This window comes from Neoarius graeffei, chromosome 5 (assembly GCF_027579695.1).
Source record: "Neoarius graeffei isolate fNeoGra1 chromosome 5, fNeoGra1.pri, whole genome shotgun sequence".
Taxonomy (NCBI): Eukaryota; Metazoa; Chordata; class Actinopteri; order Siluriformes; family Ariidae; genus Neoarius; species Neoarius graeffei.
In genome coordinates, this window is record NC_083573.1 from 67680301 (window position 1) to 67705109 (window position 24809).

General features: G+C 41.5%; 1 protein-coding gene across 1 annotated transcript; it reads right to left on the reverse strand.

Annotated features, from left to right (window-relative positions):
* Positions 1-3415: 3415 nt before the first annotated feature.
* On the reverse strand, positions 3416-17152 carry sybu (syntabulin (syntaxin-interacting)). Its single transcript, XM_060920665.1, has 7 exons — positions 17129-17152; positions 16817-16994; positions 16469-16669; positions 7338-7440; positions 5613-5762; positions 4660-4815; positions 3416-4559 (listed from the first exon to the last, which is right to left on the reverse strand). The coding sequence occupies exons 1-7, from the start codon at positions 17150-17152 to the stop codon at positions 3416-3418; spliced, it is 1956 nt and encodes a 651-aa protein (XP_060776648.1).
* Between the last annotated feature and the right edge of the window lie 7657 nt (positions 17153-24809).

Consider the following 24809-nt stretch of genomic DNA (forward strand, 5'->3'; position numbering starts at 1 on the left):
TCTCTGTAAATCAGATCTACACATGGACGTGGAAGCATGTTTCATTCATTTTGGTGTCATTTGCTAATTACATCCTCAAGCAGGCTTTATGTAAATGTCATAAATTTTGACTGCACTAGGCTTTCATATCACAGCTGAATGCCACATGAGCGATGCCTTGTTTAAATGATTTAGCTCTTATGCATTTTCAGAGCTTATTCAAGGTCATTATCTGACTAGTGGAATATTCCAGCCCTCAGGATAATCTTCAATCTGTTTCTGCGGTACCCCTACCCCACTGGAGTTAATATTAAAACTGGACTTTCCATTCAAGAAGAAAGGAGGGCAAGTGTGTCAGTTCATAAAATTATTTTGGCAGCTCATTTGAATGGAAGGAACAAGCATTACTGCAGGTACGGGGCTATTATTTTATCAAGACCAAATTGTCTTTTCAAAATGGAGGAGGTCTTTGCACTACTCTTCATGCTGATAAGGACTATATACAGCTTCTCAGATAATACATGTATTTTATTTTTAAATGAAGTTAGTTCTCTGAAGAGCTGTAATCTGAACAAAGAAGGAATGCTACCCTTTGAGGGTTTTTTTTTTTTAAATAACATTTGTATGATGGCCTGAAAAATGCTTCACAGGGTGAAGTTTTGACAACGGGAATTTTTGTCTATTTGCAAGAATTCATTCACAGCAACATCCAATGGGTTTTCCCAGACCCACTCAACTTCAGTAAATGCTTTATCCTTGTCAAGGCCAAAGTGAATCTGGAGTCTATCCTGGGAACAAATGGACAGAAGGTGGGAAAACATGCTGGATGGGGATGCCAGTCCATCAAGGGCCACCATGCCCACATGTAATGGGATGATTGTAGCTACCGTAGTCTACCTACATGGCATGTTTTTGTGAGGTGGGTGGAATTGGAGATCTGACAAGGACACTTTGAGAACATGCACAGGAACTCCATACAGAGACTAACCCAAGCTCAGGATCAAACCAGGGATGCTGGAGCTGTGACTCAGGAACTCTGCTACACCACCATAACAGCTGTTTTCCAAAACCGTCACACAGTGGATTATTTGTTCCCAAATTTCACACATGCATACATTTTGGGACACTTCCAGTGTAGCTATCTGCTTTGTTTTATGGACTGAGCATACAAAAAAAAAAGTTCCCTTCTTAGTCTATTATTTTTGCCTTCAGCTAAAAATTGGAGCTTTACTTGCTCACACTATCACTATTGTCAGATTTTGGCTTACCATTTAAACCTGACTGCATGGACAAACAGTTGATGTCACTTTACAGCTCTCTCAGTCTGATTGGGACCTTTTTTTTTTCCCCCTAGCTTACATTTTAGTGCTCGCTGAAGATGAAATCCAGGTTACACAACAGTTATGCCCCATCTGGCAGCCTACGTCATTCTTGTATAAGATTGTCCAAATAACCGGCTGAGCCAGTTGCTTGTTTTTGATATTGTAGGATTGCATCCAACATCTATGAAAAGATACCTTTATGTAAAACGTTTGCTTTGTCTCTGGATGAGAGTTAACAGGAGCAGGATTAAATATTGTTAATGTGTTTCTGCTGTCAGCTTTACCCAAGGGACATTCCCTTCAAGTTTAAAGGTTTATAAAAGTAGAAGAGGTTTTTGTATGAGATGCAGTCACAAGGAAAAGGGAACAAGTGAGGGATTCAGGAAGAGAGACAGGCTAGAGAGTTTTAGATTTACATTTTTTCAGAGAGGTACTATATAGGTTTCTGGGAGATGCAAGTGTAGCTGTCTGTTTTTTTTTTGTAGAGTGCCTATAATGAAATTTTTCATTAACAAGAGACCATTAATTTACATTTCCAGTGCAGTACATACTTGGGATTAGCTATAATTCTACCACTGGAGCTGCTTCCCCCTCCCTCTCACCCATTCATTCAAACACATGTTGCCAGGCAAAACAAACCTCGCCCAGCAGCACTTATTTTACACCTATAAATGTTGATAATGGTAATATTTCTCAATCAGCAGCAGTCAGGTTATAGTCCTATGAAAATCCATGACCTTGACATTTCAGTCACTCAAGGTCGAAAGGTCATGGTGCCAAATGAAAGCCTATATGGCACTTCCTATAAGTTGATAATGGTAAATATCTGTCTACCAAGTTACAGCCCTCTGAAAATCTGTGACCTTGAGTCTTTCAAGGTCAAAAGCTCATGGTGCCAAATGGGAGTTCCTGTATGCTCACAATAGTAAAACATGTCTATAGGCAACCATGAGTTATAATGGAAAATGTTATTTTGACTGAAAGGTTGATCTTTCCAGTGACCTTGACCAGACCAACCCCAAAATTTAATCAGGTACTCTACAGACCATTACCCACCTACCCTGAAAATTTGAAGTCAGTCAGTCAATCCGTGCAACCATCTAGACCAGGGGTCTTCAGTCCTATCCACAAAGGGCCAGTGTGGCTGCAGGCTTTCATTCCAACCAAGCAGGAGCTACACCTGATTTCACTTGTTTAATCATTTCACCCTCGTCTCCAGTCAACAATCAAGTGAGCCTCCAATTTGGCTGTAATGAAAGCCTACAGCTACACCGGCCCTTTGCGGATAGGATTGAAGACCCCTGATCTAGACAGTTAACAGGCACCAATTACAATACCTTGCCTTGTTTACTCCATCACAGGTGAGGTAACAAGCACCTTTTCCTAAAATGGTCACAGTGGATCTACAGTCTCTCTTAGGAATACTGAGCAAGGTCAGAATTTACACTTGATAGGATGCCAGTCCATTGCAAGGTACCATAACCCCACCCAGCTCACACCTATAGAGAGAGTTTACTATAGCCAGCCCACTTACATGCATGCATTTGGGAGGTAGGGGGAAACAGGAAATTCTTATTTTTGTATAGAACTACATTACCTGTATTTCTCTTAAAACCTTTCTGCTCTAGCTGAGATCTGAAAGAACCAGTACAAATATGAATGGGGTAAGTCATGCTTTAATAAATATAACATCTAATACAAATGAATATTGCACATTGCTCGGCACAAAAGGGTCATATGTACTGTTGCATTGACTTAGGAGTCAGCAAGGTCACAAAACTAAAAATTCTCCGCTGCTGGAGACATTCACAAAAATGCTGAACAAGCTTTGGCTGTGGGGGGTTACTCCTTTGAAAATGAACACTACTGCCAACACCATTCCTTCACACAAGAAATGGACAGCACAATAACATGATCATCTACCCAGACAATCACATCAGGGCAATGAGCAATTCAACTTGAGAAATAAAAGAAAATCAATTCAAATTAACTTAAAATTATGGCAACTATATACAGTGCAAAGTGGCAGAACTGAAAATAAAGTGTAATGATATACAGATACGAACTATTTAAATCAAGTGCTCTAGTTAGCCGTGCTTGAAGGTGAAAGACCATTACACATGTGGCCCATAGGTGACAAGGCGAAGAGAGTGCAATCCCATGATGCAACAGCCACGGATTAAAGCCGCAATGCTGTACACTGGTGCCCCATCAACTGCATGGTGCTGAGAGTACAGCCAGGCCACTGTAGGCATAACAGGTGCTGCCACACCAACCAGATCAACCAAGAAGCTGTTGCTCCAGTGGCTTTTCCCCACCACAGCTGTACTAGCACTGCTGCAAGTATCCTTCATGCCAACATCCAGCTTTTCCATGAACCTGGGATCTGCTTCAGGTTCTGAACTTTGGGTTGAACCACCAGGGTCCTGTGGAATTAGAAATGTAGAAAGTGCAGAATTATCAGGAATGTGGTCCATCCCCTCAATCAGGTTGGGATTCTGGGCTGGAGACAACTCTATTGGTTCCTCTGCTTGAGGCAAGTTGGATTCCTTTGCTTTGGGTGACTTTTGGAGAATACTTGACACCCCAGTGTTTTGAAGCTTCAGCAGATGTAAAAGCAGGGCTTGGAGATCAGGGTTATAGAAGATCTCATCTGTTTGGACTGCCTTTTCACCAGAAGCATGTTTCTCATCAGCAGTGGTTTGACTGTAGATTTGATCTTTTGAGCTCATCACCGTGTCCTCAGCAGCACTCAGTGTCAGAGTGGACAGCCCTGGCTGGTTCATGGCACTACCATCTTGGCTGTAGTCCACAGCTGTGGACATGAGAACCTGCTCCAGCACATCACTCTGGTTGGCGATCTCATTACTATGCAGCCCACTGTCTGCTCCCTTTTCCTGATCCTCAACCTGAAGCTCTTCTTTCTGCTTCCCTTCAGAGGGTTTTTCTGGTGAGTCACATATGAAGTCCAGCGTGGGCTCATCCTGCAGGTTGGCACCGCTTTGCGCCAGTTCCATGCTATGCAATAAGGATTCCAGCTTCCTGTTCTGGATGTTGATATCAATGAAGTACTTTTGAATGCCCTTATCCTTCTCCATCAGACTGTTCTTCATGGTTTCAACTACTTGCCGTAGCTGTTTTATCTCCTTACGTGCCTCCTTGAGAGCCAGCTGAGCCTCCACACGGTGACACTCTTCCTCGATCCAGTCCTCACGCATCCGGCCCAGCTGGGACTTCAACTCCTGAATTTCAGACTCCCTGATGGACAGGCAATTTTAAAAAACACTACCTTTATGCTGATTTTGTGATTTGTATTTGGCTGAAGACAATATGCAAATGATAGGTCACTGGGGCTTACCGATCAGAAATTGTTTGCTTAGACTCACTGAGCTGGGTCTTCAGATGCCGGATTGTCACCTCTTTTTGCTGTAGAGGGGTCAGGTATTGCTCTGGATTGGGAGGTCTGATGCCATGATTGTCACCACATGAATGGTAGCTCCCTGGAGTGGTTCTTCTATAACAAATTCAGTTTGAGTCATTAGTTGTTGTAATTGTGCAATATGGATACAGAGCAAACATACACAGCTGAGCAATAACAGCACAGAGTACACTGGTTCTGAAATAATTCAGCTGCTCCATTAATTTCATCACAAAAATGCATGGTGCACACCCTCTGGGGAGAAGGGGGAGGAGCCTAAACCCCCAGCCTTAAGGTACCAGAATAAGCATAAAGTTACAGTCGTAAGGGATGAGCACAGCCCTAAGTGGTAGTGCTGAGACTGGAGAAGCAGCTCACAGTTATGCTTTGAAGTAACCTCTGCATCTCTGCTATAAATAACACCAGAAAGAATGAACAAGACATGCTGCAGTGTTCCACTCATTACTAAATCAATGCAACCGAAACACACAAGACCATTAATATAAAAACACCATACATATTGGTGTTCTGAAATATGCCATCTGTTAAGACATGGACACCACTGCAGTACAATGCAATGACCTGAACTACTAACATCAAACTAGAATAAAAATGCACAAACATGAGATGCAGGAAAGCCTTTGAAGTACTAACATTAATTATTCAGGCTGCCAGGCTCTACCATAAGAGGACTTTGAATAAACCTCTGCAGTGGTTCATGTTGTGGGCAACAATTTAGTGAATCCATTTAAACTTCAGCAGAACGAAAATATAACTAGCTGTATTGAGTCATTTACACAGAGCAAGAAGATAATCCGATTGCCTAATAAAAACATGCTGAAAAATTATTCCTTTGTTCCCATAATCAGGAGGTCTGTATCCCAATGTCCTACCTGACAGTGGGGCTAGAAGAGTTGTTGGTACATGATGAAAGGGATTTTTTTGGGGGTGTTTTGTAGGGGGCATACAGTTCTGCATCACAGGGAGCAGCAGGGCTTCCTGGAGGCTTAAACACAGGCTGGTTTCTGATGTGCAGCACACGACTAAAGAGCAAAGACAACAGCTCTGATTACTGGTTATTACATTACAGCTGTAAGATGGGACTTGGAAAATGGAGAAATCTTCAGACATAGTAAAACAGCTCGATCAATTAAATGGATATGAAAGCCATTCTAAATGAACATAAAATTTATAATGAATAATTTTTGGTGAGGTTTTTCTATGATTCACCCCCTCCAAGTAGAATTAAAAAAAAAAAAAAAAAAAAAAAAAAAAAACACCCTATAGGTAGTTGTCAACTTACAACTGCATTTGGTTACGACTGACTGGTCGTAAACTGATCTGGTCGTAAGTCAGCCTATGTTAAATGAACGCAAGTATATTGTGATGTGTAATGATATTGTAATCATCTTGAAGTCATTTTATCAGCACTCATTTCATTACCTTGGCTCATTATTTGGTTTAAGTCAAACACTGCGTACAGTACAATTTGTTTGATATGTGCAAAACAAAAGATACGAAACATAGGTGTGAAATAGAAAACATTTTAGTTTGAAACATACCAAGATACAAATGTAAAACATAGCAAAATACAAAATTTAGTGACCGCTGGCATCACTGGTGCTTGGCTGTGGGTCGTCTACGTCATCAGCTGTTGCAGCGCTCAGGCTGGCGGGAGCATTTGCTTGTTTCATAAACCAGGAGCTGGGTCGGAAACTGTATGATGGACTGCGCGAGAGAGACTGCACATGTGCCTGGAGCGGAAACTGTCGTACGCGGCGAGAGGCGCTGTCGAGAGTTGGGGCAGAAACAGTCATACGCTCAGCTAGGAAACACTTGCCAGTCATAACCAGACGGCCACAAGTCGACGACTACCTGTGTGTATGCATGCATTTATATATAAAAAAACAAAAACAAAACCCCATTCACTGGATATGAGCAATCACACACTCCAATTGGCTACTCTACTACTAGGATAATCAGCTCATATACCACGAGTAGAGAAAAACAAAAATGGCAGAGCACAACAAAAGCCACCATCAAGTATTTAAAAGGAACCAAACTAGCTGAAAAGATATAGGTCCCCCCAGTACCTTCTGTTCCACACTCCAACCCAATTGGTGGTGGTAAGGCACCTTTTAAAAAAAAAAAAAAGTTTGCCAACCACCAAGGGGGGGGGGGGGGGCAGAGCATACTGCTGAACTAACAGAGCACGAAATAAAATCTACCCCCCCCCCAAAATAAATAAATAAATAGCTAGTCACTTCACTGGTTCACTTACATTCCAAGCAGAAATAATTGTCAGACATTTTATGCAAGTTAATTTATCAAGTTTGCAAAAAAACAAAAATGCTCAGTTTCTCAAGCCAGTGAATGTGGATCCAATGGTTATTCCACTCAAATCTCAGCATACATGGCTTATAGCCAACTCAGCACCTCGTTGGCTAACAGCTCAGTATGACTCAATTTCATGGAAAACACACAATATCCATCTATCCCATTGCAGATGGAAGGCCAACAGTCTTACTATTGATATCAGGACAGGCAAAAGTTGCATAGTCTCATTTATATAATTAATGGATAACTTGATACCAAACTTTTGAGGTACTATACTTCACCTGCGTGAAAGGCAGTTCTTTTTCCCTGTGGAGTTGCTCGCTGTAGTTCCACGGCTCTTGAAGCTTCCAGTGCTGCTGGAGGAGCTGAAGTCAGCCTCACTGCCTGCAAAACAGGAGCATGGGCCACATGTCCCAATATTAAAAAAAACAAAAACAAACAAAGCCCATACAAAAAACACCCTATATCTGCTTCCATACTACCATACCAGAGACCCCAAGAGCCTGGAACACACAAGATGTATACACTAGGAAAAAGGCCATTCAATATTCAAGCTCAACCAAATATATGTTTTCTTGAACATTATGCCATTTTAATCTGCATAAAATGTTCAGCATCCATAAGACCAGACTGAAGAATACAAGGTTTGATCCTCAGCAGCTGTAGGCTCCCTTTTTCCTCCATTATCACTTAGTTCACAGTATTTTAACACAGAACAGGGTATAATTTTGTACTCCATGTAGAATCATTCCCTTGACAAAACTCTAGATAAAAAGTAACAAAGTACCCTAGACAATACAAAACCCTAGTAAGAGGACATATGGTAACATGCCATAGAAAAAAAATAAAGTACTTGTGGGAGAAAACCATTTCACAATACCTAATCCTACCTGAGAAACACCTCCTTCCTTTTGACAAAACCATCATACGTGCACTTTAAACGTGGGTGAGAGAACAAAACAAACTGCTAAACCTAGCAATCTTTCAGTGCTGTTAGTGATTTTGATTTTCTTCATTGCTTCGTTGAGCTAATGGGAGAAGTTAACCACTTGTGATTACACTGATTGGCCAGCTGCAGCCCAACTGACCCACCAATCAGCAATCACTCTGTATGCATAATCAAGTAAACAAGCCCTGGCTCATTGTGGTTTGGCAGGCCTGCAAATAAAATAAAGCTTTCAGTCTTTTCAGGTTCAAAATAACAATAGTAACATTATTCGTGACTGGTAAGATAGCTAGGGAGCTTAGCTGTAAGACCAAACAATTCATATGACCAGATTAATACTATGTATTTTATTTTAATTTAGAATGATGTATCATTAATAAATACAGCAAAATGATGATACAAGAAATCATTAACAGTTTTTCTTAATGATCATCTTATCTAGTGAGTGATATAGTGGTGTAGTGGGTAGAATTGCCATTTCACAGCCCCAGGGTTTGATTCAGAGCTCAGGTTCCTTGTCTCTCATCTCATCTCATCTCATCTCATTATCTCTAGCCGCTTTATCCTTCTAGAGGGTCGCAGGCAAGCTGGAGCCTATCCCAGCTGACTACGGGCGAAAGGCGGGGTACACCCTGGACAAGTCGCCAGGCCATCACAGGGCTGACACATAGACACAGACAACCATTCACACTCACATTCACACCTACGCTCAATTTAGAGTCACCAGTTAACCTAACCTGCATGTCTTTGGACTGTGGGGGAAACCGGAGCAGCCGGAGGAAACCCACGCAGACACGGGGAGAACATGCAAACTCCACACAGAAAGGCCCTCGCCGGCCCCGGGGCTCGAACCCAGGACCTTCTTGCTGTGAGGCGACAGCGCTAACCACTACACCACTGTGCCGCCCCGTTCCTTGTCTCTGTGAGAACGAATTTTTGCACATGCTCTCCATGTTTGTGTGGGTTACTCTGGGTTTCTCTGCTTTTTTTCTCATCCTCATTATCTCTAGCTGCTTTATCCTGTTCTACAGGGTCGCAGGCAAGCTGGAGCCTATCCCAGCTGACTACAGGCGAAAGGCGGGGTACACCCTGGACAAGTCGCCAGGTCATCACAGGGCTGACACATAGACACAGACAACCATTCGCACCTATGGTCAATTTAGAGTCACCAGTTAACCTAACCTGCATGTCTTTGGACTGTGGGGGAAACCGGAGCACCCGGAGGAAACCCATGCAGACACGGGGAAAACATGCAAACTCCGCACAGAAAGGCCCTCGCCGGCCACGGGGCTTGAACCCGGACCTTCTTGCTGTGAGGCGACAGCGCTAACCACTACACCACCATGCCACCCCTGCTTTTTTTCTGACCCCCAAAAACATGCCAGCAGGTGGACTGGCTCCTGTAAGTTGCCACTGTGTGTGAGTGAGGATGTGGATATGTGCAAGGGACCAGTGACCCATCTAAGGTGTCCCCCTGCTTCATACCCGGTGCTCATGGGACAGGGTCTGGATCCACTGTGACACTGATCAGGATAAATCAGTTACTGAAAATAAGTAAACAAATGATCTTATAAGGGGTGGTGTAGTGGTTAGCACTGTCGCCTCACAGCAAGAACATCCTGGGTTCAAGCCCAGCGGCTGCCGAGGGCCTTTCTGTGTGGAGTTTCCATGTTCTCCCCATGTCTGCGTGGGTTTCCTCCAGGTGCTCCGGTTTCCCCCACAGTCCAAAGGCATGCAGGTTAGGCTAATTGGTGGCTCTAAATTGACCGTAGGTGTGAATGGTTGTCTGTGTCTATGTGTCAGCCCTGTGATGACCTGGCGACTTGTCCAGGGTGTACCCCGCCTTTCACCCATAGTCAGCTGGGATGGGCTCCAGCTTGCCTGCGACCCTGTAGAACAGGATAAAGCGGCTAGAGATAATGAGATGAGATGAGATTTTAATATTTAAGAAAATGACTTGAATGTGTTTACATAGATAATTAAATGATATTCCTTGTAAGCAATTTAGAATTTTATAATTGATACGGAGGCCAACAGAATACCAGTGGAGGCTTGGGAGTATAAAAGTGAGTGGAATATGAAGAATTTCTGTACATGTTGAAGTTTTTTTCAGGACCCAGCTTGCAAACCACAGAAAAGTGCGCTGTAGTAGTCACTTTAGCCTTTTACCACCTGGTAGTGACATAAGTGGTTTAATTTTAATAACTAGCTATTTCAAATGATCACGAATGATATCAGTGGTTCTGTCATATAACGTTCGTCATAAGCGCTTGTCAAGTATGTGCCAGTTTTAAGTCACTGCTCCGTCAGTCAGGCATGGTCAGTGACATGTTGCCTCCTTCACGGGCTGTTCTAGCACTGGTAGTGACGCACAGTCGTTGTTTTGTCCGATTGCAAATCTACTTGCACATAATGCCATGAAATAATAGATATGTGCCATAAAATAAAGCTCTATTACAAGTATTAGATCTATATTTATTCAATGTGTTCTGAAGTTCCTTGACTGGGAACTTGCCTGTTCTTCAGCTCCCCTTCAGGTGCTGGTCCCCAAAGGTACCTGTGGATCATGCCGTAAATGAAGGCCATTTCCAGGGACGGTTTATGAAGAACATACTCATGCAGATTCGGGGTGGACGTAATGCAGCTGTCAAAGCGGTCTGCGATGAGTTCGTGTTCTTGACAACAGTAGGACTTCATGTCAATTCTCATGACAGAGCACTGCCTGCATCGACACCATGGAGTGGTAGCTGTTTTGGATCTAACGTCACGCACATCTCTTGCGGCAATTTCCTCCTCCGAATCACTAGAATGTGATGACTCATTGTCCTCACAAGCCTCCTCCCTCTCTGGCTCAAATACATTACCATTAACATCCATTTCTTCAAAGTTGCTAGCCACATTTTGCTTCTTTAACACCTCCTTTCACCTCAAATCTCGACCCACAGAACACTGCTTGTTTACTCGCACCCGATAACCCAGAATCAATGACTGTACATCACTTCCAGCTGGCAATGGCTGCTCCCCATTGGTCTGCCCCCGCGGGTCTCATCTCGTCTCATCTCATCTCATTATCTCTAGCCGCTTTATCCTGTTCTACAGGGTCGCAGGCAAGCTGGAGCCTATCCCAGCTGACTACGGGCGAAAGGCGGGGTACACCCTGGACAAGTCGCCAGGTCATCACAGGGCTGACACATAGACACAGACAACCATTCACACTCACATTCACACCTACGGTCAATTTAGAGTCACCAGTTAACCTAACCTGCATGTCTTTAGACTGTGGGGGAAACCGGAACACCCGGAGGAAACCCACGCGGACATGGGGAGAACATGCAAACTCCACACAGAAAGGCCCTCGCCGGCCACGGGGCTCGAACCCAGGACCTTCTTGCTGTGAGGCGACAGCACTAACCACTACACCACCGTGCCGCCCGCCCCCGTGGGTAATTCATGGAATAAAATTGTTCACAAAAGTGCTTTTACAGTGTTTTTTTGACTGAAAGTGTGCGTCTTTTGTCTATAAGTAATACATAAAGCACGATTAATGTTGTAAGCATGACCAGTACCGGTACACTTTTTAAAAAAAAATCCCAACAATAAAAAATAACAACAAAAAAAACATATGCTTCAAAGCAGAGTTTAGTATCAAACATTACTCACCTCCAGTTACACACCAAAAAAGAATATATCTTTGAGATTCATGAATGCATGAACGGTACCAATAGATGAACTTTGACATGGCTGTGTGAATGATTTTATGATTTGTCAGTTAGACAATGTGCAAGAATAAAAACAAACAAACAAACAAACAAACAAACAAAAAACAGGTAATGTATTTAGTAGATGAAAATCATGTTACTTGAACTACAGGAGTTTCTGCACTCATCTATCATTGTCGTTTCTCAATCATAGTACAGCTGAATCACAAGAACTGCCTTATCAATGATAATAATAATCATTTCCAAGGTTATATTGTTTGACTGAGCAAGTAATACAGTGGTGCTTGAAAGTTTGTGAACCCTTCAGAATTTTCTATATTTCTGCATAAATATGACCTAAAACAGGGCTTTTCAAAGTGTGGGGCGCGCCCCCCCTGGGGGCGCCAGAGTTCTTCAGGGGGGGCGCAATGTGAGAGACAAAATGGATCGATTTTTAGTACCTAAAGCTACAGGGAGTGAGGAGACGGCCAAGCAAAAAAAAAAACAGAGCCTCCAGGATGTTGCGATTTGCAACTTCAGCGCAAATTCAACCAATCCCCACGAATTCAGGGCGGTGCTGAAATTATATCCAATCACCGCAACTTTCCCGCAAATTTGACCAATCGTTGGCGTCGTCTTGAGGTGACATCGACAAACTACCTTCCGCCTTACTTCCGGATGTCTGTGTTCAAGAGAAGCAGCATGCGCACAGTGTTGCCAGATTGGAGGTTTCAAGTGCATTTTGGCGGGTTTTGAACATATTTTGGACTGGAAAACGTCAGCAGTATCTGGCAACATTGCATGATGTGCGAGTCAGTGTTTATGTCGGCTTAAATTCTGTTACTGAAAGTGTGTTATGTTTACAGTGAAGGACTGTGTGCACTTTATTTTTTTACTTAATACAAGAAATTAATGGATGCCAACATTTTTGCCAAAATGGTATTTTATTTTCCATTGTTTAGGCAGCTTCAGCATCATACTGTGAGATTCTGTTCAAATTGTTTTTTTTCCTTCTATGAAGCCTGAGACATTTATTTTATTAGTTTATAATTATTGTTTAATTTAGTCTTCAGGAGAGACTGCCTGCACACGGTACTAGTATTAATAGTTTTTTTTTCTTACATGAAAGCTGAGGCATTTATATTATATTTTAAGGTAACTTCATGTTGTGCTGTGAGGTTCTCTGCACTTTAACTTTTGAACCAACAGGTGCATTTGGATAAGTAAAGCCTATTTTTCTGCATTTTTGTAGTCCTGGTAATCTTTTATATTAGTAAAGTTGTTTATAGGACCATTTCTCAGTGTCTTTGTTTTTTAATCAATAGTTTTTCAGTAATAACTTAATGTTTAACATATCACTCAATTTTAATCACAAAAAGAGAAAATCGCAACAATTTCTCGCAACTTTCACTTCCTCCCGCAATGTAATCGCAACAAAAACCTAAACACCGCAACTTTCATCGCAATTTTTTTGGAAAACCCCCCGCAACAGCAGACATTTTAGCCCGCAACAATCACAAAAATGGCCCGCGGAATCCTGGGGGACTGGAAAAAGAAGGAAGTATGACCACAATTATTTAAAGTTTGGATTTTCATGGACTGGATCTGAAGATGCTCCACTGCCACAGTGTGTTGTCTGCCAAGAGATGCTAGCTAACTATGCTATGAGATGTTTAAAATGTGTAAAACAAGATGTTTTAAAAAGCACAGATGTTTAAAATGTGAAAAAGAAAAAAATAATGTGTAAAACAACCATTTTTTTTAAATACGAATGGAACATTAAGTATAGCAACAACAAAAATTGTAAGGGGGGCGCTATTGTTTATTTGCTCTCCGAGGGGGGCTGACTCTCCCACACTTTGAAAACCCCTGACCTAAAACATCATCAGAATTTCACACAAGTCCTAAAAGTAGATAAAGAGAACTCAGTTAAACAGATGAGACAAAAATATTATACTTGGTCATTTATTTACTGATGAAAATGATCCAATATTACATATCTGTGAGTGGCAAAAATATGCAAACCTTTGCTTTCAGTATCTGGTGTGACCCCCTTGTGCAGCAATAACTGCAACTAAACATTTCCAGTAACTGTTGATCAGTCCTGCACACTGGCTTGGAGGAATTTTAGCCCATTCCTCCGTACAGAACAGCTTCAACTCTGGGATGTTGGTGGGTTTCCTCACATGAACTGCTCACTTCAGGTCCTTCCACAACATTTCGATTGGATTAAGGTCAGGACTTTGACTTGGCCATTCCAAAACATTAACTTTATTCTTCTTTAATCATTCTTTGGTAGAGCGACTTGTGTGCTTAGGGTCATTGTCTTGCTGCACGACCCACCTTCTCTTGAGATTCGGTTCATGGACAGATGTCCTAAAATTTTCCTTTAGAATTTGCTGGTATAATTCAGAATTCATTGTTTCATCAATGATGGCAAGCCGTCCTGGCCCAGATGCAGCAAAACAGGCCCAAACCATGATACTACCACCACCATGTTTCACAGATGGGATAAGGTTCTTATGCTGGAATGCAGTGCTTTCCTTTCTCCAAACATACTTCTCATTTAAACCAAAAAGTTCTATTTTGGTCTCATCCATCCACAAAACATTTTTCCAATAGCGTTCTGGCTTGTCCACGTGATCTTTAGCAAACTGCAGGTGAGCAACAATGTTCTTTTTGGAGAGCAGTGGCTTTCTCCTTGCAACCCTGCCATGCACATCATTGTTGTTCAGTGTTCTCCTGATGGTGGGCTCATGAACATTAACATTAGCCAATGTGAGAGAGGCCTTCAGTTGCTTAGAAGTTACCCTGGGGTCCTTTGTGACCTCGCCGACTATTACACACCTTGCTCTTGGAGTGATCTTTGTTGGTCGACCACTCCTGGGGAGGGTAACAATGACCTTGAATTTCCTCCATTTGTACACAATCTGTCTGACTGTGGATTGGTGGAGTCCAAACTCTTTAGAGATGGTTTTGTAACCTTTTCCAGCCTGATGAGCATCAACAACACTTTCTCTGAGGTCCTCAGAAATCTCCTTTGTTTGTGCCATGATGCACTTCCACAAACATGTGTTGTGAAGATCAGACTTTGATAGATCCCTGTTCTTTAAATAAAACAGGGTGCCCACTCACACCTGATTGTCATCCCATTGATTGAAAACACCTGACTCTAATTTCACCTTCAAATTAACTGCTAATCCTAGAGGTTCGCATACTTTTGCCACTCACAGATATGTAATATTGGATCATTTTCCTCAATAAATAAATGACCAAGTATAATATTTTGGTCTCATTTGTTTAACTGGGTTCTCTTTATCTACTTTTAGGACTTGTGTGAAACTCTGATGATGTTTTAGGTCATATTTATGCAGAAATATAGAAAATTCTAAAAGGTTCACAAACTTTCAAGCACCACTGTACTCAGATCAAGATTTGGACATCAATGAAACATCAATATTTTGATATATTACAAAATAGTAGATTTGATACAACAGCTAGAAATAATGCAGTCAGAATGCAGTAAAAGAAGAAGAAGAAGCAGCAGAAGGAGGAATGCAGTACTTAGCAAATAGATCAGTCATATATTCATCCATCACTAGCCACAATTGCATAAACCATGCCTGTAGGGATCATTTGGTCTGCATCTGCTCTTGGATGAACAAACTTTTAAAGTGTTAAAAATATCATCTGTTCTTTTTCAAATCTTCAACTGCCAAGTTTCAGTGAGCTTGTGCCCATTGTTCCTTCAGATTCTTCATTGGTGCCTGTTCTTGGCTGACAGGAGTGGAACCTGAAATGTTCTTCTGCTGTTGGAGCCCATCCACTTTAAGATTTGATGTCTAAGATGCTTCTCTACCCACCACGGTTATAAAGACTTTCTATTGGGCGGCACGGTGGTGTAGTGGTTAGCACTGTCTCTTCAGAGTAAGAAGGTTCTGGGTTTGAGCCCAGTGGCCGATGGGGACCTTTCTGTGTGGAGTTTGCATGTTCTCACCATGTCTGTGTGGGTTTCCTCTGGGTGCTCTGGCTTCCCCCACAGTTCAAAGACATGCGGTTAAGTTAACTGGCTACTCTAAATTGTCCATAGGTGTGAATGTGTGTGTGAATGGTTGAGAGGAGAAAACCTCTATAATAATCCAGTAGAAGGCAACGGGAAACCACTACTGTAATTCTTCCCTAGAACCTTGAATGACAGAAGCCGTCAGAGTGGACCTGCCATCAGGCAAAACACTGAAGAAGAAGAAGACTTTCTATTAGCTTGACCCAGTCTATCCGTTCTCCTCTGCCCTTTCTTATTTGCATTTCCACCTGCATAACTGCTGCTCACTGGATGCTTTTCCTCCACATCATTCTATGGTACTTCTGAAATACTCCGTCCAGCCCATCTGTCACCAATCCTCAAAGAAATCATTGAGATCACATTTTCCCACATTTTGATGATTGATGTGAATATTAGCTGAAGCTCTTAACCTGACGCTGCATGATTTTCTGCATTCTTCTGTGGACATATAATTTACTGATTGGATAACTGTGTGAGTACGGGTGTTCTTATTAAATTGGCAGGTGAGTGCATAAAACTAGGAGTCCAAATTTTAACTTGGTTAGCATTTTTACAGGATTAGTGATGAGATGTTGTACCCAAATTAAGAGCATGTCTTCTTTGTCTCTGGACCACACTATGCAGCAAAATTTTCACACCTACCCAAGTCTGCCTTGTTTCTGCTCGGAGACAACATCAGCTAAGTCTCAGCAAATATTCACTCACCTCTGTGCAGAATAGAAGATTGTTGCTTGTCCCTCTTGTGCTTCGGTATAATGCCATTACACTCAGCCCCCACATTGACTCTGACCCTCTTGACCTTGGCCTTGCTCTTTACTGGTATGGGTGACCCCAGAGAGCTGTTGTCTGAGCCAGATCTGATTTTAGCTGGAGATGGACACTGACTGCTTGGACATCCAGTGTCATCTGAAACCAGGGAAGCACACGTCAGCGCTGCAAGCAAAATTTAAAGCATGATGCTTTTCCGAATACAACTATTCAGTGTTTACACCTCAGGACAAAGTAATGCTCTTAAATGCAACAGGGTCTGTCTTCAGGATATATCCAGCGTACCTGATGAGAAGCTGTTACGACTGATGGTTCTGTTCTGGTTTCTGCTGATGTCACAGTCTTTGCTTTCATCCTCAGACAATGGAAACTCAGAAATCTGCGAATCCTTAGGACACAAAGGTTGCCGCACGAGACGGGGGATGCGGCTACGAGTGCTGTCCTTTCCAAATGACTTCTTCACCTTGAGCAAATCGGGGAACAGTGACCAAGCAACTGACTTTGATAACAATGATCAGATACTTAAATCTAATTTTGAGATTGAATAGATAGAAAAGTTATATTTATCACCGTGGGTAAGAAAAAGAACCCCCAAACCTTGTATTCTTGGAATGGCCCCATCTTGCTTGAATCAAAATACACTTCGGGTCTAGTCCTGTGAGGGGGGAAAAGAGATTATTTCACTCTCTCACTCTCTCTCTCTCATTCTGTTCTTTTGCTTCTTTGTTAAATTAAAAAGTTTAAATGATTGTATGTATCTTTTAACATCTACTCCAGAATATTGCTTTTACTCCGGTCCACATCAGTCTGCACACTGTACACTGATATGTTTGGTAGACTTTATATTTAATTATTAGAGCATTTTATCCAAATTCTTCACTGGATTGCAATAAAAGCTAGTGTGGTTTGTTGGAAAAACAAAACCAAAAGTGAATTATAATGTATTTGAACATTTAACATTCTCTTTCGGTGGCACGGTGGTGTAGTGGTTAGCACTGTCGCCTCACAGCAAGAAGGTCCTGGGTTCGAGCCCAGTGGCCGGCGAGGGCCTTTCTGTGTGGAGTTTGCATGTTGTCCGCGTGGGTTTCCTCCGGGTGCTCCGGTTTCCCCCACAGTCCAAAGACATGCAGGTTAGGCTAACTGGTGGCTCTAAATTGACCGTGAGTGTGAATGGTTGTCTGTGTCTATGTGTCAGCCCTGTGATGACTTGTCCAGGGTGTACCCCGCCTTTCGCCTGTAGTCAGCTGGGATAGGCTCCAGCTTGCCTGCGACCCTGTAGAACAGGATAAGCTGCTACAGATGATGGATGGATGTTCTCTTTTGTTAATTAAAACTGCGATTAAACATTTTGACCAGGATTTGTCTGCATGACTTTTACTGTGAAAATGCACTAGAGAAAGGCACAGTGAGTTTTGTGTTTTATTTCTCTTCGACCATCTTCAAATCACACCATTTTAGTGAGAACTCTTTCAAACAGCTAATTCCTGCCTGACGTTGACGTTGGGAAGCTTATCATTTTGAGTTAATTAATATTAAATGAACCATCCCTCGTTTAATGATGCCTGTTTGACAGAACTGGGGTTGAAATTCAAGAGAAATGATACTAAAATAAAGGATACTACAACAGAAATAAAACAGACTGAAGTTGGAGCATAGTAAACAGTTAATTGCTCTAGCAGCACAAGCAAGAAACTTGACTCACTCTACTGTTATACAAGATGTAACTGGGTAGCCAATGTGAGCTAAGCTGACAGGATTTCTGTGAGGGTTTTCGAAGGAATGTGTCCATAAAAAAATTATAATCAGTTTTAAGCCAACTGCAGATTATGATTCATTTCTGGTATTATTTATCAAGTTACACATCAACTTATGACAACATTTTGCCAGTTGTGTCAGATAGGCCAATATAACCAACATCAAATGTCAAAAGCTCATGTTTGATGTTAGACAGTTACTTTAAGATTCATAGAAACTGACAGACAAAACGATATGGTGGTGCTAAAATACAAGTTTGCTAATGGTTTTCTATGATTTCATTTCCAGTGAAATAGATTAATTATATTAATGACTAACTTCTTTCTTACCTCAGTTCATCCACGAGAAAAAATAAAAAAAAAATAAAAAAATACAACCCCAATTCCAAAAAAGTTGGGACGCTGTGTAAAGTGTAAATAAAAGCAGAATGTGATAATTTGCAAATCATTGCAAATTTCACTGAAAATAGTACAAAGACAACATATCAAATGTTGAAACTGAGAAATTTTATTGTTTTTTGAAAAATATATGCTCATTTTGAATTTGGTGTCAGAAACACGTTTCAGAAAAGTTGGGACGGGGCATGTCTACCACTGTGTTGCATCACCTCTACTTTTAACAACATTCTGTAAACGTTTGGGAACTGAGGAGACCAATTGCTGTCGTTTTGAAAGAGAAATGCTGTTCCATTCTTGCATGATATACAATTTCAGTTGCTCAACAGTTTGGGGTCTCCTTTGTCGTATTTTGCGCTTCATAATGCGCCAAATGTTTTAAATGGGAGGCCAGTTTAGTGTCGTGCACTAATGCACCCTCATACCATCACAGATGCCGGCTTTTGAACTGCGCACTGATAACAAGCCGGATGGTCCCTCTCCTCTTTAGCCTGGAGGACGTGGTGTCCATGATTTCTAAAACGAATTTCTACTTTTGATTCATCAGACCTCGAGACAATTTTCCACTTCGCCTCAGTCCATCGTAAAAGACCTCGGGCCCAGAGAAAGTGGTGGTGTTTCTGGATATTGTTTATACCTGGTTTTAACTTGCATTTGTGGATGCAGTAATGAACTCTTTTCACAGACGATGGTTTTCTGAAGTGTTCCTGACTGAGCCCATACAGTGATTTCCATTACAGACACGTCTGCTTTTAATGCAGTGTCACCTGAGGGCCTGAAGATCACAGGCATCCAGTGTTAGTTTTCAGCCTTGTCTCTTGCATACAGAGATTTCTCCAGATTCTCTGAATCTTTTAATGATATTATGTACCATAGATGATGTGACCCCCAAATTCTTTGCAGTTTTACATTGAGGAACGTTATTCTTAAATTGTTGCACTGTTTGCCCACGCAGTCTTTCACAGAGTGGTGAACCCCTCCTCATTTTTACTTCTGAGAGACTCCGCCTCTCTGGGCTGCTCTTTTTATACCCAATCGTGTTACTGACCTGTTGCCAATTAACCAAACTTGTTTTTTTTTTAGCATTATACTACTTTTTCAGTCTTTTGTTGCCCCGTCCCAACTTTTCTGAAATGTGTTGCTGATATCAAATTCAAAATGATTATATATTTTTCAAAAAACAATAAAATTTCCCAGTTTCAGCATCTGATATGTTGTCTCTGTACTATTTTCAATTAAATATCAGGTTTCCGTGATTTGCAAATGATCACATTCTGTTTTTATTTACAGTTTACACAGCATCTCAACATTTTTGGAATTGGGGTTGTATATATAACCTCTGTTGATTTGTCTCCTCCAGGAGTAGTAAGGAGATTGTTTCTGTATTTGTTAAATGTGTTAGGCCTTTAATAATCTTAATTTAATCAGCTCTTGAATGTCATTACCCTATTGAAAAAAATCCAGCTTAGTCTGACCAGCTACCAGCTGCCTAAACACAGGCTGAGCTGTTCAGGCTGGTAGACCATCTTTGCCAGCTGGTATATGCTGGCAGAAAGGAAACAGCTTCTGAATTACTGTTACAAATGCTACATTGCAGACAATGTTGTTTTAAATAAAATAATACAGCAGTAATGCAATTCTATAAATCTCAAACAGTTATTGATGGTTGGTAAGAAGCTGGAAAATAACTTCTCAGCTGACAAAGATGGACTACCAGTCAAATCAGAAATTGCTCCTTTAAACAATTGTATCCAATGTAACTTTATTTTTATTATCTTTCCAGTGTAGTTTATGGAAATACTAATTACCTATCTTTGAGTAGTGATGGTTTGTCTCTGTGTGTTCATTACTAAATCCACTGAACATATGGAGTTTTGTTTTATTTGTAATTCAGTACAAATAAATTCACCTCAATAACCGAGGTGAATTCTTGGCAGGGTCCGATGACCAAATATTCAACTTTCCAACCTTAGAGGATTGTGGACATAATATAACTTAATTCTCAGAAGGATTACAGCGGGCTTAATGAGGTGGTTATGGAAGCCTGGGGTTCTCATTTACTTCATTGCAAATTATGTCATCTCATAAGAGGTTTATGACATCACTAACTCTTTACATGCTTTTGCTATGGAAGGACATGGACGAGTGATTAAAACAGAATGCATTCTCTCTCAGGCAGTACGGTGATGTAGCCAGTACGGTGATGTAGCGGTTAGCACTGTCGCCTCACAGCAAGAAGGTTCTGGGTTTGGGCCCAGTGTCTGACAGGGGGCTTTTTGTGTGGAGTTTGCATGTTCTCCTCATGTCTGCGTGGGTTTCCTCCGGGTGCTCCGGTTTCCCCCACAGTCCAAAGACATGCAGGTTAGGCTAATTGGCTACTCTAAATTGTCCATTGATCAAGCTTGGAGAAGGATGGGCTCTGCCAAGTTTAAATGCCCTAGACACACCAATTATGGACTGTTAAAATGTCATCAGTGGTGCCCCTATGGTCCTTGCTGGTTGTGGGATGAAGATATTCACTCTCTCTCTCCCCTAATAGGAGGATCTCAGCTTGATCTTTTCAAGAATTCTGGGAATTTATTTACTACAATTATTCACCTGTTACCCAAAAAGGAGGTCCTTATGTCCATTCATTATTTTCTTTCACAAAGTGTACATTTTGTTGTTTGTTATTCAGTGAACCTTCTCTACGTATTTATCATTTGCTTTTCATTCTTGCTGTTTCAGCCACTTTGGAAAATGGATGTTTGAATATCATTTGTCAGTGACCTCAACCCACTTAGCAAGGAAGGTGAAGAGATAGGAGGGATTGACTGTGTCTAACACTATGCATATACAGTAGAGTAGACCCAGATGATTTACACTTCATTACAGTTATCTTTAGAGAGAGGATATAGGTCATATGCCATGGATGAGAAACTGCACAATACACTAGAACACTAAGGACTTGTTTCATCATAAAATTAAGCTGATAAACTCTCCTTTTCCTTTGTTGATGTTAATGATAATGGATTACCATCATGAATCATCATCATCAACGTCATCAACATCATCAACAACAACAACATCATCATCATCAACGTCATCGTCATCAACAACACCATCATCATCATCGTCATCATCAACACACAACACCACCATCATCATCATCAGTGATAGTTTTTAATATAGCCTACCTTTAAATAACAAGATCTCATTTAACACAACATGAAGAATTCACATTCATCAGCCAAACAAAATGACATTACTTTTTAAGTAGTAGGCTACTTTCTAAAGGTGATGTTTCTGGTGTTGTCTTTCCTCTAAATATAGGAAGTTCATTTTCTAGTAGTGTAATGATGCTGATTCATTCTGATTAACAGAAAGAGTTTAAAGACATACTCCATCTGCAGAATCGTTCTCCTAGAAAAGTGTACGTAGTGTACCTTTAAAGCTTTCCTAAAAAACAACAACAACAAAAACAAATGCAGTTCATTTATCTACCATTTGTATCGTTTTATAAGATACACTGTACCCACGTTTCCTGGTTAAAAATAAATATTAAAGGTACAGAAAAGTAACCTTGAGGTTACCACAGCAACAAGGAAAGGCAGTTTAATAATATGATTTCTGAGAGTGCAACTGTCCTACATGGATACATGTGTTATACTGTAGGACAATTCAACAATAGCGTTGTTTAATATGCTTTTATTTTACTTAAGCCTATGTTTTATAAGAGTTACCGTACATTTTATAGTCTAAATTGGGCCCCATTTTGAAATAACTTTAAAAAATGGCTATATTAGGCTTTCTGTTTCGAAACCTATTGAAAGGCTGATACTAACTTGCTCAATAACGAAACGCAGAGTGCTCAGTGTTCACTATGTCTATGTGCTGTGGCGCAGTAAAAACACTTGCCTTATGAGAGGCGTCTTCTTCTTAGCGAGCTGTCAGAGAGATGCTACACAGCCCAGGGAAGCAGTGCGTGTGCGTGTGTGTGCGTATGCGTGTATGCGCACGCGTTTGTCGGTAGTGTTCTTTTGTCCCACCTTGTGCTGTTCCTCACACGCGTTCGCTTCACGAGATTGTGACTTTCGTTACAGATGGGCAAAATCCCGGAGAAGGACCCGACTCTCAGCTACACCAGTCTGACATAAATACCACCATCTGAGTGTGTTATGCAACACGGCCAGTGTTAACCCTTACTTTCCTGCACCCTACCAGATTTACAGATCTGGAGATGGCTGAGACCAGGGATATGTCCCACTGCTTGCAGTCTGTGCCACATGCGCAACACAATTATATAAGACTATGTGCTTGCTTAGCCTACCTCACTGAGAATGACGTCATTGGGCACTGTGGTCCACTTTCGCCACGTCTCTTGATACAGTCTGATCTTTACGTTTTATACATCAGTTCATTACGAAGCATGTCGTATTTCGAAGAAAAGCTTTTGGTTTGCGTTAGAATAGCCTACACGCAAACATGTGAGACTCAGGGATGCCTTTAGGCCTTTGGGGAAAGTGAGGTTTGTTGAGGTAGAGCTGCAGGAGCTTATCCGCACTGAGGATGATTTCAGGATGATCAGGATGACTCAGTGCTGCTGCTGTTTGTCAGCTCTCCATGGTGCTGAAGTGAGAAAACTGAGAAAAGGCGCCATGGATCTGAGCACTGAGCTGCTGTTACAGCTTTGCACCAGTTAAGCTTGGGCCTACCCTTGAACAACAAAAAGTAGTCGATTTTTATTCATTTTCGTCTTCTGGTACTCACAGAAACGGCTGACACAACACATAATTATTTTAAGTTTGGTTGTTTTGGTAGGCGATCGGATTCAAGTACTAAATGACTATAGGTGGAACACAGGTAAGCCTATAAATTGAATAAAATGCTATTAAACGTTTATGTATAATATATTCTGTTGCATTTTTTTTAAATTCAGACCCATGATTCGGAGAGCCTTTATACAGGGAACAAAACATAAAGGTAAACACTACCCTCTGGTGGCAGAGAAGCAAAACCTGCCAAAGAACACTTTATGTATATTAGTCACATACAGGTAGTCGTCGACTTACGACTGCGTTTGGTTACGACTGACCGGTCGTAAACCGATCTGGTCGTAAGTCGGCCAAAGGAACGTAAGTATATTGTGATGTGTAATGATATTGTAATCATCTTAAAGTCTTATTTTATCAACATTTTCTTATTTCATTACCTTGGCTCATTATTTGGTTTAAGTCAAACACTGCATACTACACTGTGTACAGTACAATTCATTTAATATGTGCAAAACAAAAAATACGAAATACAGGTGTGAAAAATAGAAAATATTTTAGTTTGAAACATACCAAAATACAAATGTAAAACATCGCAAAATACAAAACTTAGTGACCGCTGGCATCACTGGTGCTTGGCTGCGGGTCGTCTATGTCATCATCAGCTGTTGCAGCGCTCGGGCTAGTGGGAGGATTTGCTTGTTTCATAAACCAGGAGCTGGGGCGGAAACTGTATGACGGAGTGCGCGAGGGAGCGCGAGAGAGACTGCGCACGTGCCTGGAGCTGGGGCGGAAACTGTATGATGGAGTGCGTGAGGGAGCACGAGAAAGACTGCGCACGTGCTTGGAGCTGGGGCGGAAACTGTTGTACACAGCGAGAGGCGCTGCCAGGAGCTGGGGCGGAAACTGTCGTACGCTCAGCTAGCTCAGCTGGGAAACACTTGCCAGTCATTACCAGACAGTCGTAAAGTCGATCGGTCGTAAGTTGCATAGGTCGTAAGTCGACAACTACCTGTAGTGTTTTCTGTGCACACATGTATGTCAGTCATTTTAGATAGTCTATCTTATATTAATACTATGGGTATTATCTATATCCTAATTATCTATTACCTATAATGCCCACAGTTTTATTCCTTTTTGGAGATGTTTCTTCAATTGTGTACATGAGAGCACAGTAAAGTGGGAAATGGAATGGAAGGGTTATTTCTCTCCAAATCAGTCACACAGACATTTAAACTGTTTAAACTGAAGATAAGAGGGATTAATGTTTATAATAATAACAATATCATCATGGGCGGCATGGTGGTGTAGTGGTTAGCGCTGTCGCCTCACAGCAAGAAGGTCCGGGTTCGAGCCCCGTGGCCGGCGAGGGCCTTT